Raw genomic sequence first — 16,775 nt, 5'->3', positions numbered from 1 at the left:
GCTCTCAGTGTGGACCACTGGGAAATGCTTGTACCCAGTGACATGGTCAGCGTAAGTGAGTTCTGTGGAGTCCGGCAAACAGGAAGGGCCAATAGCTCTGGCTTCTGGCCCAAGGTGGGCTCCACTAGGCTAATATTGTATGCATATAGCTCACTGAGGCTGCATGTACACGCAGGAGAGGTCAGAGTGGGGCCACGACAATTGCACGCTGCACATGAATCCAGGGGCCACTGACGTGCACAGCCCAGAGACCAGCAGAACCCAGGAGAAAGCAAAACTGGGCTATCGACAAGAGGCCTGGGCTTGGAATATTCTCCTCTGTGCACACACAGATCCGTTGGCAGAGGTCAGAATCTTTGCTGCCTTGAGGTGGTCGAGGGTTGCCTCTGCCCGTGTACCATCAGGGTGTCTCCAAGGAAGCCAGGCTTTAAAAATCAAGCTCAAAATTTAAAACACAAACTGAAGGCAGGCATCGGGAGTTACTCGCTACATGGGGAGAGAGATCTCATGGACGCATCCCTGGCAAAGAAACACTAACATGTAGACACAGAAAAGGAACAAACCAGAAACAAAACAAAATGAAACAAAAACAAAAAAACCCGAAAAAAAAACTGGCAGTAACAGCAACTGTGGGGCATGGGGAGAAATCAACCCAGAGATACTACAGTTTATTAAATATTGTGAAACATCCAGCTTTTGACAAAAAATTAAAATCTGCAGAAGAAACCAGAAATTGTTACTCATCCTTAGGGGAAAACAGTCAGCAGAAACTGTTCCTAAGTGTCCTTAAAGCTACGGTTAGTAGAAAAGAATCTTCAGTGAAGCTATTCTATATATGTTCAAAGCACTAAAGGAAACAATGTTTCAAGATTTTTTTTTAAAATGACAATAATGATCAATAAATAGAGGTTCTGAGGTAGATTGGAATTTTTTTTTTTTTTTAAAGGATCAATGGGACACCTGGGTGGCTCAGCCAGTTGGGCGTCCGACTGTTGGTTTCAGCTCAGGTCATGGTCTCCAAGTGAGATCGAGCCCTGCACTGGAGTCCGTGCTCAGTGGGCGGTCTGCTTGAGAGTTCTCTCCCTCTCTGTCTGCCCCTCCCACCCGTGCTCGCTCTCTCTCCAAAAATAAACGAACATAAAAAAAGGACCAAATGGAATTTTTTTAGTTGAAGAGTATGATAAATGGAATGAAAGTTTCATCACGGGGCCAAGAGCAAAGTTTGAGTAGCAGAAGAAAACATCAGTGAACTTGGAGAGAGATCAATGAAGACTATTCAATCTGAAAGAGAAAAAAAATGCCAAAAAGAAACGGACAGAAACCCAGAGATCCATGAGACACCATCATATATACACAGAAAGTACCAATGCATCAAAAGGAAACCAAAGAAAGAGCCAGAAAAAAACACTGGAGTAAGTAATGGCCAAAATGTCCCCACATTTACTGAAAAACATTAACCCACACGTTCAAGAAGCACAATGAACCCCAGGTAGGATAATCAGAGGCCCACCTCTAGACCCACTGAAGTTTAACTGTGAAACATGAAAGTCCAAGGGGAATCCTGTGAGCTGAAGAGCAGAAATGACCCATGATGTTCTGGGCAACATGAGAATTAGCACTGGCTGGCTTCCTGTAAGAAACAACGCAGCTGAGAAGACCGAGATGACACACTCATCTGGACAATGTGAATTAAAATCACACTTTGCCAGGATGGCTGCGATCAGAAAGACAGAGTGTTGACAAGAGCCTGTGGAAACTAGGAACTTCATCTTTGGTCCTGGGAACATGAAATGATGCTGCGTCAGAAAGCAAAAGCCCTACTCTGGCTTAAAGGGTTAAACACAAGCTTACCGCACGATCTAGCAATTCGGCTCCTAAAAACCATCCGAGACAAATAAAAAGATACGCACACACAAAGACAGTCGTATGACCGTTCACAGCACCTCATACGGGAATCAGTCCCAAGGGCCATGGACTAGGGAAGAATGCACGAAACACGGTCTCAGGGAGCACCGTTCCGCACCAAAAACCAGGCCATGGCTGACACACACCACCACACAGATGAGCCTCAAGGACACAGCAAGGGAGAGAAGTCAGATACAAAAGACCACACTTCTGGGGCCCCTGGGTGGCTCAGTCGGTTGGGAGACTGACTGACTTCGGCTCAGGTCATGATCTCAGGATCCTTTGCTCAGCAGGGAATCAGCCTCTGTCCCTCTGCCCCTCCCCCAGCCCATGTGCTCGTGCTCTCTCTCAAATACAATAAATAAATCTTTTTTTTTTTAAGATTTTATTTATTTATTTGACAGACAGAGATCACAAGTAGGCAGAGAGGCAGGCAGAGAGAGAGGGGGAAGCAGGCTCCCCGCTGAGCAGAGAGCCCGATGCGGGGCTCAATCCCAGGACCCTGGGATCATGACCTGAGCTGAAGGCAGAGGCTTAACCCACTGAGCTTCCCAGGAGCCCTTAAAATAAATAAATCCTTTAAAAAAAAAAAAGATGTTGGCCAGAAAGGCACTGACACCTAGGCTCAGACTCTAGCTCTCGGCCACCTGCCGCCTATGTGGCCTCGGTTCTGTTGCCTGACCCATATCCACTTCAGGGTCCTAACCTGTGTGGGGGCCTCACGGCTACGTCCCCACGGCAGCAGGGCCGTCTGAACGCAGGAGCACAGGGGCTGCGTTGGCCTGACCCCAGCCGCTCCACGGCTCTTGCCAGCGCCCCCGCCTGGCCCCCAGCCTGGCCGCGAGGGCTGGGGCTCACCTGTGGGAGGTCAGCACCACCGCGCAGCCTCCCCGGGCCTCCTGCAGTATCGTATTCCACAGGTGCCGCTTGGAGCAGGGATCCATCCCGGAGCTGGGCTCGTCCTGAAGGAGAGAGCACACGACGGTGGGTGTTGGGGGTGCACATTGGGACACACGGGCTGCGTGAGGCTGGGCCCAGTGGGGGGCGGGGAGGACCCCACGCTGGTTCTACGGGCAGCATGGCTTCACAACAGCTGGTGGTCCGAGAGGACGGCCCACCTTGCTGCACCGTCCACCTCCACAGAATTCCAAAGAAAGACAGGCAAGAGGAAGCCGCCTCATGGAGCACCACCAGGTAGCGTGGGCTCTCTTGGAACCCGGAGCTTTCCCCTTCAGTAGTCACTGGAGCACTTACTGAACCACTTTTGAGAGAAACGGTTGTGGAGCGCGTGATGCATTTCTGGGCTTTTTGCGGTCAGGGAGGACTAAACACATTTTTCCTAAGAGCTTAGGGTCATCAACATCTCCAAAAGAAAAACAGATGGAAAGTGGACCCAAAAAGCGGCACCGCGCAGGAAAACAAGCACCTGCACTTTTCTGCAAACCGGATGATACAGGTGTGTAGTTAGGGGAGTAAGCAAATAGTGGTGGTGGTCACGCAATGCTCGGCAGGGAAGCTGATGGGGAGCTCTGCACTTTCCTGACCCCACGCCGTGTCAGATGCGGGAGCTATTTGTCTTTCCTCGGGGGAGAATGTGAAAGGTCGTGCACGGCGTGTCTTGAACAAAATGCTCCGAACAAGTCCCCTTCACCATGGTCACTAAAGCCCATAGGGCGCCACGTGCCATGGGCATCATTCCATGGCCTGCTTTCAGCATCCCCAATACACAGGAGTGTATCCCGGCCACTCGCAGACGACGAGGACGAGGAAACACCTGTTCTATATGCCAGGTGGTGTGCGTGCACGGAGATGCTTCTAGAAGCAGAACCTGGACCCTGGCAGCTGACTCGAATCTGACCTCTAAGCCCGAGTCTAGGCCCACCAACGGAGCCGAGAGTAAGGCTGCCAAGAAGCAGGTGGGGGAGGCGCTCCTGGTCGGTGTCTCTGTCCTGATTCAGGACATGTGCTGGGTGAGACTGAGCCTGGGGAAAGTTCTACGGAAGGTGACAGATACCATGCCCCAGGAGCCCTTCGATGTCGGCCTCCTCTTGTACGGAAAACCTAGTTTACAACCTGCACAACGGGACAAGTGTTTGTATTCACTCCTGGATGTCAGAAGATGGCATGCTGCAGCCGTCCTTGACTTGGGGCCGTGCAAAGAAATGCACTTAGAGTGAATAAGGAAAATCAGCTGCGATTCCAGAAGACGCCCCACTAAATAATGAGAGGCCCCCCTTCCAACACAGGCCTCTTGAGTCCCCTCTAAAACCGTTTCCATTGAATGAACGAGAACAGAAAGAAGAAAAGGATTTGTTTCCCACACGTTTTGCAGCCCCTCTGGCTTCATACACGTGGGAAGCCGTGGGACGCCCTCCAAGGACTCGTATCCTGTCTATGGCACCCAAATCGTGCCTGTCGTGTATTGTTTGCAGGATAGGACTTTGAGCTCCTTTGGAAATGCAAGACAATTCGCTCTGTTTCTTGATGCCCCACCACCAGTTCATGCATTCATCGGGCCGAACCGGATTCACTCCAGTTCCCAGGTAGACTACGGACAGTCTCGTCTCAAAGCCACTGGTTCACACTCCCCTTCCTGCCGAATGAGCCGCTCTCCCTGCCATATCCGTCCTGCACCTGACACCCACTGACAGGACTCCCCACGGACTCATGTCCCAGCCGCCGTGACAATCACTTACCTGTACATAGAAAAGACTCAAAAACGACATGCTAGATGTCAAGCGCACACTGGTTTTTGGATCGTCCTCGGGTTCTGGTGTTATTCTACGATACTGCTGTTAATGGTAAATTTTCACTGCATCCTCAATGAAATAGATAACAGGGACTCTCCGTTTGGGAAACGTTGTCTTAGGGCAAAATGTTTATTTGTTCGGAGAACCCACACTGCAGATGTGAATCTCCTTCCCGGAGGGGCATCCTGTTGGAGACGCCCGGAGACCACGGATCTGTCCGCTACTCACCAGCAGCAGCAGGTCAGGTCCGCCCAGCAGGGCCAAGGCTGTAGAGAGCTTCCGCTTGGTTCCCCCGCTGTAGGTGGCCACCAGCTTGTCCACGTGGGCCTCCAAGTGCAGACGCCTCACAAGGTCCCTGGCCACCTACAAGACGGGCGCCGACCGTGAATGCATCCCCATGCAGCGAGGCCCCCAGAGCCCCGCATGCCCTCCTCCCTCTTGTTGCCCCCGCCCACCCCGCACGCACGGCTCCCTTCCCTCCCCCAGACTGGCAGAGGATGAGCCGGTGGGGACTCGGACCGCTCAGCGCTGGAGCTCCGAAACCTCGTCCAGCCAGGGCCCAGACGCACAGCCACATGGGGGCCGAGACCGAGGAAGAAGTAAGGGAATCAGCCAGGGAGGGGGAGGGCAGGACGGGTCTTCAAGGAGCAGAGAACGGAGAAGAGAGTTTTTAATTCCCCCCAGGCCAAAAATGCCCCCTTTCTACCCAGGAGCCGCTGCCGGAGATGGGCACTCAGGGAGATGGGGAGCAAAGACGGAGCGTTTCTCACCGGCGACTGCCGGGACCCGCTGCACGAAGCCGGAGGACGGTGACTGTGCATCACCCCACAGGACAGGGTTTCTACCTTGAGCACACACAGCATGTCCGGCCGCTCTCCTCCTCTCCTGGCTCCGCCTGCCCTCCTTCATACACCCCGGGACCCCACTCCTGTCCTCGTCCCTGTCCCCTCTCCCCTCCCCAGCGGGCAGCATGTGTCCACACGGCCCTTCCGCGCCAACGCCCACCACAATTCCTGCCACCCCGCATCCTGTCTGCTTTCCGTGCCAGCGCGGTGTAGCTTCCTCTGGGGCTGACACTGAGAGACAGACACAACTTAAAACTTTGACAAAAGCGTTCTACGTGACTCTCATGACCACAGAGGCATTGCTGTGGTTCTGTTTTGTGGGTTGGTTTAGACATCATCATCATCATATGATCAAACTGGCTGCGATCGTGTCTTAATTCAGATTTAGGAGAGGTGGGGAAGGCTCTGTGTCCTGAGTAATGAAGAAAATCTAAGATAAACAGAAGGAAATTTAAAAGTAAAACAAATGAATAAAATATATATTTAAATAAGATACAGGGACTCATGTTCATGATTTTTTGGATAAATGCATACCAGTTGGGATAATCCTAATAATAATAGCAATGATGACATACCAAGAACGTCCGAAAATACCAGCATGATATCTATGCCTCCCAAGAAAAACCCCTGACAGAAAGCACTCAAAGCGTTTTTTGCACCTCCTCAAAATAACACAGAAGAATTAAGCATCTTGAGGACAGGCCTAGATATCAGAGAGTGTAAGTCAAGCGGACGCAGAGAACTTTGGCATAAACTCACCAAACTATGACTGCTGGTGTTTAGAGGTCATGTTTTCCCAGTTCCACAAAAGGTCAATGTTAGGTGCCCGGAGGGGTTCAGTTGTTTAAGGGTCTGCCTTAAACTCAGGTCATGATCTCGGGGTCCTGGCATGGAGCCCACACTGGGCTCCTGGCTCAGTGGGGAGCCCGCTTCTCCCTCTGCTTTTCTCCCTGCTTGTGCTCTCTCTCTCAGATAAATAGATAAAATCTTTAATTAAAAAAAAAAAAAAGTGTGGCAGCCTACCCATCCTGGGTTGGATGGCCATAGGGAAGGGTCCAGAACACATAGAAACAAATGCATTGGTTTAATCCCATGCTTCCTAAAAGTCGCTATTTTCAGAAAATCAGAGAAAACAGCCTGATAAACTCTTTCTGCTGCATTTCTGCACTTGGGACTCCTGTCAAGATTACAGCAAACGTGCGGCCCTAGCAATGGTCGGCAAAACACCATGCCAACCCCCCACTGTGTTCTGCTTAAGGAACCTCTCTCTGCTATTGGGTGTTTTTCTCCCATAAAGTTCCCAGATTTCTACACTCAAGGCAAGAGTTTAGGATTCACTCCTCCTTCCATTCCCCCTGCGTAATCATGACCCACACTTAGTAGGACTTTTGTAAGACTGGGGCTGCCCAGGTGAGTAAAGGCAGAGGCCAGACTGGAGGAGAGAACTGGGGTGAGCAGAAGAGAAGCCAGGAAAAGATTCCGGCTCCAAGTCCTGGCAGAACGCAGGTGCGGGGCTCAGCTGGGACAGCTCCAGCCCTGAGGAAGATGTGGAATGGGACCCCGGGCCCAGGGGCCACAAGACAACTCCACATAGCTTCTATTCCCTTAGCCACCAAAGGGGCACAGAAAGGAAGACCAAGCCCCTCGGGACACAAGAAATTCAACAGTACTCAAGGAGCAGCTCACATCCAGATTGTGTCTTCATCAAGAACAGCTACTCGGATCTCCAAAGAAACCCCACCACCTTCTGACCATGGGGCTCAGGTAGCTTTCCCAGCCCCCCCGTGTCTCAGCTTCCCCACTGGCAAAATAGGGAATGAGCATCTTATCAACCTCCTGCGGTATTTAGAATATTTAGAATATTGAGAGTAGTGTCTAGCCCAGAGCAAATACTGAAATGTTGGCCAAGAGGATTTTTTCCTGTTAGCTGGTCTTAATCCCTTCTGGGCAGCCAGTGATAAGCACATCCGGACAGACACACCTGCTCTCTATCTCCGTGTATCCCTAAAAGGGATGAGCATCTGCTGGCCGTCAAGGGACCTACCCCACCTGGGGACACACGTGTGGCCATTCAGAAGGCTCCCAGCGCGGAGCAGTTCTATCCGCAGAATAGTTGCAGCTCCGTGCAAGAAGTGAAGCCGGCTCCGAATCTGGCACCAGGAAAACCATCCTCCTCCATGGAGGAGCTCCGAGAAATGAGCCGGTAAGCGCGACGAGAATCAGGAGGCGATCGCCCCCGATGATGGAGTGCATAAGCCCTACTCTATTAAGCAGAACTTCTCCACGCGTGCATTTCCCCCGGGGGCCGGCAAAGGGGCCAGCGGAGGGTGGACGCCAAGCATCTGCCTCTTTCATCAAAAACGAGCCGGGGGAGCTGACAGAAATAAACACCTTTTGAAGACAGAGCTCCTGATTAGTCCTGGGTTTCAACGGCTGCTTCACCACGATGAGCAGACCTCGAGGGGTGGACAGTTGTCTTGGCTTGATGAAGACGGGAGGTCGGGGAAGGGAGTGGGGCCCTCCAAGGACGAGGAGGGTTTCTGTTTTACTTGCGCTTAAGTTACAGACCATCAATAAGAAACGAAGGCTGAAGAAGCATTACACAACAGCACATGGAATGAATTTTCATGGGCCAGTGAAAGTGAGGCTGTTAGTTTTGTCTCCCGTGAATTCTGGGACGCTCCCTTTCCCGCAGAATCTCATTGAAAATGCACCACAGAAGCCACTTTTTTCTGTTCCTTGTTCAGAATCCAGAAACGCAAAGAGCATTCCAGAATCTCTACAAGGGGCAGAAAGGGTAAAGCCGTGCCCCCGGCACCTGCCCTTCCAGTGGCTAGCCCTTGGCACGTCCTCTGAACTGTCGGTCAAGGCTGTCAGCTCTGCTTGGCTGACCCCCGCTCACAGCAGGCAGAATGGCAGCTGCCTCTGGTTTTTTCATGACTGTGCTCACCCCCGCTCCGCACAGAGACAGAAGAGGGGGGCAGTCTGCGGTTTCTGCCACTTCTCCATCCTCCGGAGGCCACGCGGGGAAGGAGCCGGGCGGGCAGGCGTCAGTCCACTCACCGGGAAGTCCTTCCAACAACCCACCCCATTCCACAGACAGCCTGAGCCCTTCTCTGAGAGCCACAGGGAGGGTCTATGATGTTCGCTCCTAAATAAAAGTCACAGCCTGGTAAACGGGCTTGGAGAGGAGACAAAGTTGCAAACGATGTTAGCTTTAACCCCAAGCAACTTCCCCTCTCACATCTATTTTAAAGACAGGATTAAATGCCACAATAACACCGTTACTGTGTTTCCTTCCGTGTAATCAGATTGGAAACATCTTTCAGGTACATTATGTGGTTTATGGTGGTTCCTTCCCAAGGGGTCAGAGAGCTCTGTTGGGACCGGAGGAGTTGACCAAGGGTTCCTTAGCGGGACCCTCTTCTGGAGGAGTCCAGGGAGTCTTACGTGAGGGATGCTCGGCTTGGGAATCCCACGGAGGCAGCAGTAATACTGAAGGTGTTCCCAGCCTGTGAGGAGCTCGTCCAGGGCGTCCTGCTGCGGACAGTAGCCAATGCGAATGCCGGCGGCACCTGCTGAAGCCAGATCCACGACCTCTCTGCAAAGAGAAACAGCAGTACAGCCCAGAAAATCCGGCTCCCCAGACAAACACCCATTTCTTCGACCCGGTTCATCCATGCGAAGTTCACCATTGCTTTTTATGTTAAAGATAAACATACGCAGGGGCATCTTTTTATTTTATTTTATTTATTTATTTGACAGAGAGAAAGATCACAAGTAGGCAGAGAGAGGCAGAGAAGCAGGCTCCCTGTCCAGCAGAGAGCCCGATGTGGGCCTCTATCCCAGGACCCTGGGATCATGACCTGAGCCAAAGGCAGAGGCTTTAAGCTACTGAGCCATCCAGGTGCCCCACGCAGGGGCATCTTGGTTAAGCATCTGACCCTTGAATAACACAGGGAGTTGGGGGCGCTGACCGCCAGGCTGGAAAAAATCCATGTATAACTTGTGACTCCCCCCAAAACCGAACTACTGACAACCTATATTGGCAGGAAACGTTACCGATAACAAACACATATTTTGTATGTTATAGGTAGTATATACTGTATCCTTAAAATAAAGTGAACTGGGGCACCTGGGGGGCTCAGCCAGTGAAGCGTCTGCCTTCAGCTCAGGTCATGGTCCCAGGGTCCTGGGATCGAGTCCCGCGTCAGGCTCCCTGCTCAGCGGGGAGTCTGCTTCTCCCTCTGTCCCTTCCCCCGCTCACGCTCACTTTCTCTCTCAAATAAATAAATGAAATCTTAAAAAAATAAATAAATAAAATAAACTAGAGAAAAGAAAGGGCTGCTAAGAAAATCATAAGGAAGAGAAAATACATTCACAGTCCTGGATTTACCAAAAAGCAAGCATCTCCATCTACGGTAACCGCAACCATCAGACCCTTGTTGTTCAAGGATCGCCTGTACAAATGTCAGGCTTTGTTTTGAACCACTGCCTCTGGAAAAATTTTACTCCATTAGTTTTTTGTTTTGTTTTCATTTTTCTATTCCATCTTTTATTTTCCATGGTGCTAAAATATATATCATATAAAATTTATCATTTTAGCAATCATAAGGTATAGAAGTCAGCAGTACAAAGGACATTCAGGATGTTGGGCCCCCATCACCACCATCCAGGTCCGTGACACTTCTGACCCCACAAAAGGAAACCCCACACCCAGAAATCGGTCACCGTCCCCCCCCAACCTCTGGCAACCACTCATCGGCTTTTGTGTCTGTGGACTGGTCTATTCTGGGCAGTTTGCAGAAACTGAACAATATAGGGCCTGACTGCTGCAAGCGGCTTCTGTCACTCGGCATGTCCCTTCCCTCTTACGGGAGACATGCACACAGCGGCTATTTTTTTAAAAGCACCACTGCCGTTTTATAAAACAGAAGTCCGCGGGTTACGGCGGTCCCCAGTTCCGATAACTCCGCCCCGCACCTGGAAGTCTACCGCCTTTTTTCATTCCGTGACCATGAGGCATAAGAGGAAAGCAGCACATAAAGAAGGAAGAGGGGCAAAATGAGACTAAAAAAATAAATAAATAAGGAAGAGGGGGAGAAACAAGATTAAAAAAAGGAAGCGAGGGTAATCATCTTGGTAATGAATAGAGTTCCGGCTGTTAGTGCAGCCTCAGTCTACAGGAAAGTTGAACAGAAAGTGCGCGAAGTTCCCACACCCTGCCTCACCTCTCACCCAGAATCTACCCCTCCACCTCCCCACCCCCAGCCCCACCCCCAGCATCATGACCCTCCCGCTTTGCTCTGGTGCTTTTGTTTCAATGCAAGCATGAACCCAGTGTGAGACACTGTTGCTCACTGAGGTCCTCACTTGACATTCGAGCTCACTTTGGGTGTTGTGCGTTTCTGTCTGCTTTGTCCCGTTCGCTGCACCCCGTATCAACGGTACCACAGAGAACTTTCCATTGCCTTAGAGATCCTCCGTGCTCTACCCGTGTGCACCCCTCCCTCCCCGTCCCCGACAACCACGGGTCTCTGTACTGTCCACCTATCTTCGCCTTTTCCAGAATGTCACAGAGCTGGAATCATGCAGCGCACAGCCTGTTCGGAGAGTCTTCTTCCGTCAGTGAAACGCATTTAAGGTCCCTCCTTGTCCTCTCATAGCTTGATAGCCGTTCCTCACTGGTGAGTAATATTCCATTCTTCAGATGCACCCCGGTGTATTTATTCATTCATCTACAGAAGGGATCTCTGTTGCTTCTAAATTTTGACAATTTCACTGCTGTAATTTCATAATAACGCTCCTGTAAGCATTAGTCTACCGGGAGGGTGGGGCGGTTGTGCATGGAAGTTCTCAGATCATCTGTATGAATACCCAGGAGCGGCACGGCTGTGTGATATTGTAAGGTCACGGTTAGTTTTGTAAGAAAGTCACAAACGGTCCTCAGGAATGGCCGTACCACGTGCATTTCCAGCGAACAAGAGCTCATGTTGCTCCCCATCCTCACCAGCGTTTGGGACTGTCAGCATTTGGGATTTTAGTCATTCCAGTGGGTGTATATATACTCACTGTATGCGTGTGCAGTTCCCTAACAATGTACGATGTTCGCCGTCCTCTCCCGGATGATCTGTATATCTGCTTTGGTGAAGTATCGCTTCAGTCATTCTGGCCATATTCTAACTGGGTTATTTATTTTCTTCCTGTTGGGTTCTTCGTATCTTTTGGAGACAAGCTTTTTATCAGATACACGTTCTGAAAATATTTTCTCCCAATCCGGGGCTCATGTGTTCTGTCGCCTCAAAGTGCCCTTCACAGAGCAGACTTTCTGTTTATTTTAAGAGTCCAACTTATTCTTCGATCCGTATGCTAATTAGAAGTGTGTCATTTAATCCCTGAAAATGTGGGGACTTTCCAGCTGTCTTTCTGTTATTGCTGGCTTAATGCTATTGTCCTCTGAAAGCATATTTTATACGACGTCTACTTTAAAAATGTTAAGGTGTGATTTACCGCCCTGAATGCCGTCTATCCTGATGCATCTTCCATGTGAGCCTGAAAAGAAAGGGCATGCTGCCGCTCTTGAGCAAAATATTCTAGAAACGTCAATCAGGTCCATTTGATTAATGGGCTGCTTGGTTCAACTCTACCTTAAACCATTTTCTGCCTGTGGGATCTGTCAGTTACCGAAAGGGGGATGCCGATGTCTCCCGGCACAGTGTGAGAGGCACCCTTTTCTCCCTCGGCTCCATCACCTGTCCTCCCAGATTCTGACACGGGTTTATACACATTAGGGGCCATTACATCCTGCAGAGAACTGGCTCCTTTGTCTGTAATATCCCCCGTTACTCCTGACCTTTTTTTTTTTTTTTTTTTTTTTTGCCCTAAAGTCTGCTCTATCTCAAATTCATGTGGCTCCTCGAACTTTCTTTTAATTAATGTCAGCACGGTGGGTCTTTCTTTTCCTCATTACAGTTGATCTAGGGTCTCTACAGTGCAGGTGGGAGTCCTGGGGTGCCCGGGGGTTTCGGTCGGTTGAGCATCTGACTCCCAACCGCAACTCAGGGCTTGACCCCGGGGTTGTGGATTCAGGCCTCGTGGTGGGACCCAAACTGGGTGTGGAGACTAGCCAAAAATAAAAATAAAAATAATTAAGTGGGACTCTCACAAAACTCAGAGTTGGGTCTTATTTCTTTGCCCACTCTGGTAGTTTGTCTTTCAGTTGGCACGGTTCCACCAATTACACTTAGAACAATTCATTTAACATGATTTGTTATACACTTGAATTACAGCAGCCATATTTGGATTTTTTAAAGACTTTATTTATTTATTTATTTATTTATTCTTATTTACAGTGGGAGAGTAGGGGGCGGGACAAAGGAATGGAGAGAATCCCAGGCATACTTTGCGTTGAGTGTGGACCCCGACATGGGGCTCACTGTCACGACCCCGAGATCAAGACCTGAGCTGAGACCAAGAGTCGGACGCTTAACCAACTGAGCCACCCGGGTGCCCCATCTGCTATGTTTGTAACAACTTTCTATTTGGTCCCCTTGTTTCTCTTCCCTTTCTTTTTCCGCCTTGTCTGGTTTTAGTCGAGCGTTCTACACATTTTCATTTTCTTTCCTCTCTTAGAATATCCATTATACTTCTTTTTTTACAAATTTTTGCTGGTTGTTCTAGAGTTCACAATATACATTGACAACCAATCCAAATCCACTTTCAAATAAAAATAAAGTGGAAATATCGTGATAACAGAGTGTTCTCAATTCCTCCTTCCCTTCCCACATGTAGACCACCCTTCCTGTCACTGAACCATAAGCTACAAGAACTGAATATAATGTTGCTGTTATGATTTTAAACAAACGATTACTTGTATGATTGATTAGAAATGATAAATGTAAAAGGCCTTCAATTATTCTTTCTCTAATGTTCATCCATCCTTCATGCAAATCTGACTTTGCGACCTCTATTACCTTCCTTTTTTCAACATTTCTTGCAAGACAGGTCTGCCGGTGACACATGCCTTCTGTTTTCCTTTCTCCTTCACCTTTGAAAGATAATTTCATTGGATTCGGAATTCTAGTGTGTGGTTATTTTTATCTGAAAGCTTTAATATTCCATCTCCTGTCTTCCTTCTTTCATGGTTGCTGAGAAGTCCAATGTCGTATTTATCTGTGTCTCTGTGGGTAAGGTTATCTGTCCCCCATGGGAGCTTCCTTCAAGAATCAGTCTTTGACTTATTACAGCTTGAATATCATATGACTAAGTGTAGGGTTTTTGTACTCCTCTTATTTGGTGTTTTGTAAACATCCTCATCTGTACTTTGTGATCCATCATACCTTTTAGGGGGAAAAAATGCCATCATTATTCAAATATTTCTTCTGTTCCTTTCTCTTGTACTCCTGCTGGTATCACCATTATGTATGCGTGTCAGGTGTTGTAACTATCACAATTCCCTGATATTCTGTTCCATTTTTTCTTTTTCTCTTAATCCATTTGCAAGTTCACTGATTCTTTCCTCCACTGGTCGAGTCAACGGATGAGCCCATCAGAGGCATTCTTCCTTCTCTCATTCTTTTCATTCTCGTTCTTCTCTCTGACAGTGTTTCTTTTGATTTCTAGCATTTTTCTTCTTCTTCTTTTCTTTAGGATTTTATTTATTTATTCGACAGAGAGAGAACACAGCAGAGGGAGTGGAGAGGGAGAAGCAGGCTTCCCATCAAGCAGGGAGCCCAGTGTGGGGTTCAATCCCAGGATGCTGGGATCATGACCTGAGCTGAAGGCAGAAGCTTAACGACTGAGCCACCCAGGCGCCCCGAGCGTGTTTCTTCTTAAACAGTGTCCATCTTTCTGCTAACATTACCCATTTGTTCTTGCACATTGTCTACTTTTCCCATTACAGTCCTTAGCACATCAATCAGAGTTATTTTAAATTCCCAATCTGATACTGCACCATCTGCCATATCAGGGTCTAGTTTTAACGCTCACTTTGTCTCTACAGAATAGGTTTTTTTGTCTTTCAGCATTCCTTGTAATCTTTTGGTGGAAAATTGGACATTATTTATCAGATAAAAAGAAATTTAGGTACAGGGTGCCTGGGTGGCTCAGTCAGTTAAGCCTCTGACTCTTGATGTCAACTCAGGTCATGATCTCAGTGTCCTGGGATGAAGCTCCACATTGGGCTCCCCATTCAGCAGGGCGTCTGCTTCTCTCCCTCTCTGTCTGCTCCTCCCCTCACTTGCATGCACGCTCTCTCTCTCTCTCTCTCTCTCTCTGAAATAAATAGATTAGTCTTTAAAAAATTGATAGATGTGTCTTTCTTGTGAAGGTACATTTATCCAGCTTGGAGTTAATTTGTAATTATCATTTTCTGTAGATGAGGTATCAGAGGGTAAATCTCAGATGTCCTGTTTTTATCTCCCCTGTTGCCTTTGAGCTTCCTGCAGACTTCATTATAAACAGGGTCTGCACATCCCTTCTTTGAGCTGTGATTCCCTGTTACCACACAGAAGCCTTACTGAGGAGGTGGGGAGGGGTGTGTGGAAGAGAAGTGTCTATAAGCCTATCATTACAAATCACTATTTTATTTTAATGTCTTAAGGAATCTCCACACGGTTCTCCAGAGTGGCTGCACCAACTTGCATTCCCACCAACAGTGTAAGAGGGTTCCCCTTTCTCCACATCCTCTCCAACACATGTTGTTTCCTGTCTTGTTAATTTTGGCCATTCTGACTGGTGTAAGGTGGTATCTCAACGTGGCTTTGAGATGAATAGTCAACTTTTGTATCAACATGGAAGGGACTGGAGGAGATGATGCTGAGTGAAATAAGTCAAACAGAGAGAGTCAATTATCATATGGTTTCACTTACTTGTGGAGCATAAGGAATAACACGGAGGACATGGGGAGATGGAGAGGAGAAGGGAGTTGGGGGAAATCGGAGGGGGAGACAACCCATGAGAGACTGTGGACTCTGAGAAACAAACTGAGGGTTTTGGACGGGAGGAGGGTGGGAGGACGGGTGAGTCTGGTGGTGGGTATTAAGGAGGGCACAGATTTCATAGAGCACTGGGTGTGGTGCATACACAATGAATCTTGGAACACTGAAAAAAATTAATTTAATTTAAAAAAAAAAGAAATCAGTATTTTAGTGAACCTGAGCTGGGCATTTCCTTCCCCTACATCGAGGGCTCATGGAGACTGGTGTGGAGTGTTCCCCTTCCCCCAGGCTGGTTAGGCACTGCTAAAACCCCCACTGGTTATGGTCTAGTAAAAATATTCCCTATTAGGAAGAACAGAGGTTTTGGGGCATATTTCAAAATCATTACTCTTCTCCTCCCCCACAGAGGCACCAAGAGATTTTTCTACAACACAGTGGCAACCTCATGAGGCTCTGGGAAATAAAACTCACAAAAGTGCACAGGCCCGAGACCAGGCCCAATGGGTGTCTTCATCTCTCAAGGGAGCCCACACTGAACTTGAAGCAACTCATCAGTTAGAGCTTAAGGGTTCCTACTGATGCCGGTGCCCCTGGTGAGTAGGGACGCTATAAATCTACTGGTCAGCCTCTTCGAGTGGGCAGGTTGAAGAGTGCTCCATGACCTCAATGATCTGACGAATCTAAGAAGAGTTGCTTATTTTTGGTTTATTCAGTTATTTTCCTGTTGCAAAGATGTGAAGGAGGATTTCCAAACCCTTGACCTGCTGGACCACAGTCCAGCATCAGTAACTCTTCCACTAGGGTTGCATTGCATTGTTCCTAGGCTGTCCACCTCTGATATACACAAAGAACCACATTTTAAATATCTCTCTCTCTTCTCTATGTAATCTACTACTTGCTTACTCATCAATTCAATGAACTTTTATTTTATTTGGTTTTTTTTTTTTTAAGATTTCATTTATTTATCAGAGAAAGAGAGAGGAGAACATGAGCAGAGGGGACCGGCAGAGGGAAAGGGAGAAGCAGGTTTCCCGCTGAGCAGGGAGCCCAACATGGGGCTCGATCCCAGGACCCCGGGACCATGACCTGAGCTAAAAGCAGATGCTTTCCTAACTGAGCCACTCAGGTGCCCTTTCAATTAACCTTTAATCTACATTCTGAAAAGGTACATCTATGACACTGTTAATTTAATATTTGGTGCTTTTAAGGCTGTTCTAGTAAATGACAAAGACACGAGAACACAGCTGCTATGACCTACTGTGTACTATTTTAAAGATTTATTTATTTATTTATTTATTTATTTTTAGAGAGAGTGAGCACAAGCAGAAGGGGCAGAG

At 48.4% G+C, this 16,775-nt stretch overlaps 1 protein-coding gene across 1 annotated transcript in view; it reads right to left on the bottom strand.

Moving 5' to 3' along the window:
• The window catches only part of ABCA13 (ATP binding cassette subfamily A member 13), a gene marked incomplete at both ends in the record, with an annotated part of 337,321 nt that overhangs the window by 23,894 nt on the left and 296,652 nt on the right, over positions 1-16,775 (bottom strand). Inside the window, 3 exons of the mRNA XM_080818179.1 lie at positions 2,764-2,867; positions 4,884-5,018; positions 8,951-9,101. Coding sequence (XP_080674305.1) covers positions 2,764-2,867; positions 4,884-5,018; positions 8,951-9,101 — 390 coding nt within the window. The remainder of the gene's footprint in view (positions 1-2,763; positions 2,868-4,883; positions 5,019-8,950; positions 9,102-16,775) is intronic.

This window comes from Martes martes (genome assembly GCF_963455335.1).
Source record: "Martes martes genome assembly, chromosome: 11".
NCBI classification, from domain to species: Eukaryota; Metazoa; Chordata; class Mammalia; order Carnivora; family Mustelidae; genus Martes; species Martes martes.
The sequence above is the reverse complement of the archived record's forward strand: the minus strand, read 5'-3'. Positions and strand labels throughout refer to the sequence as shown.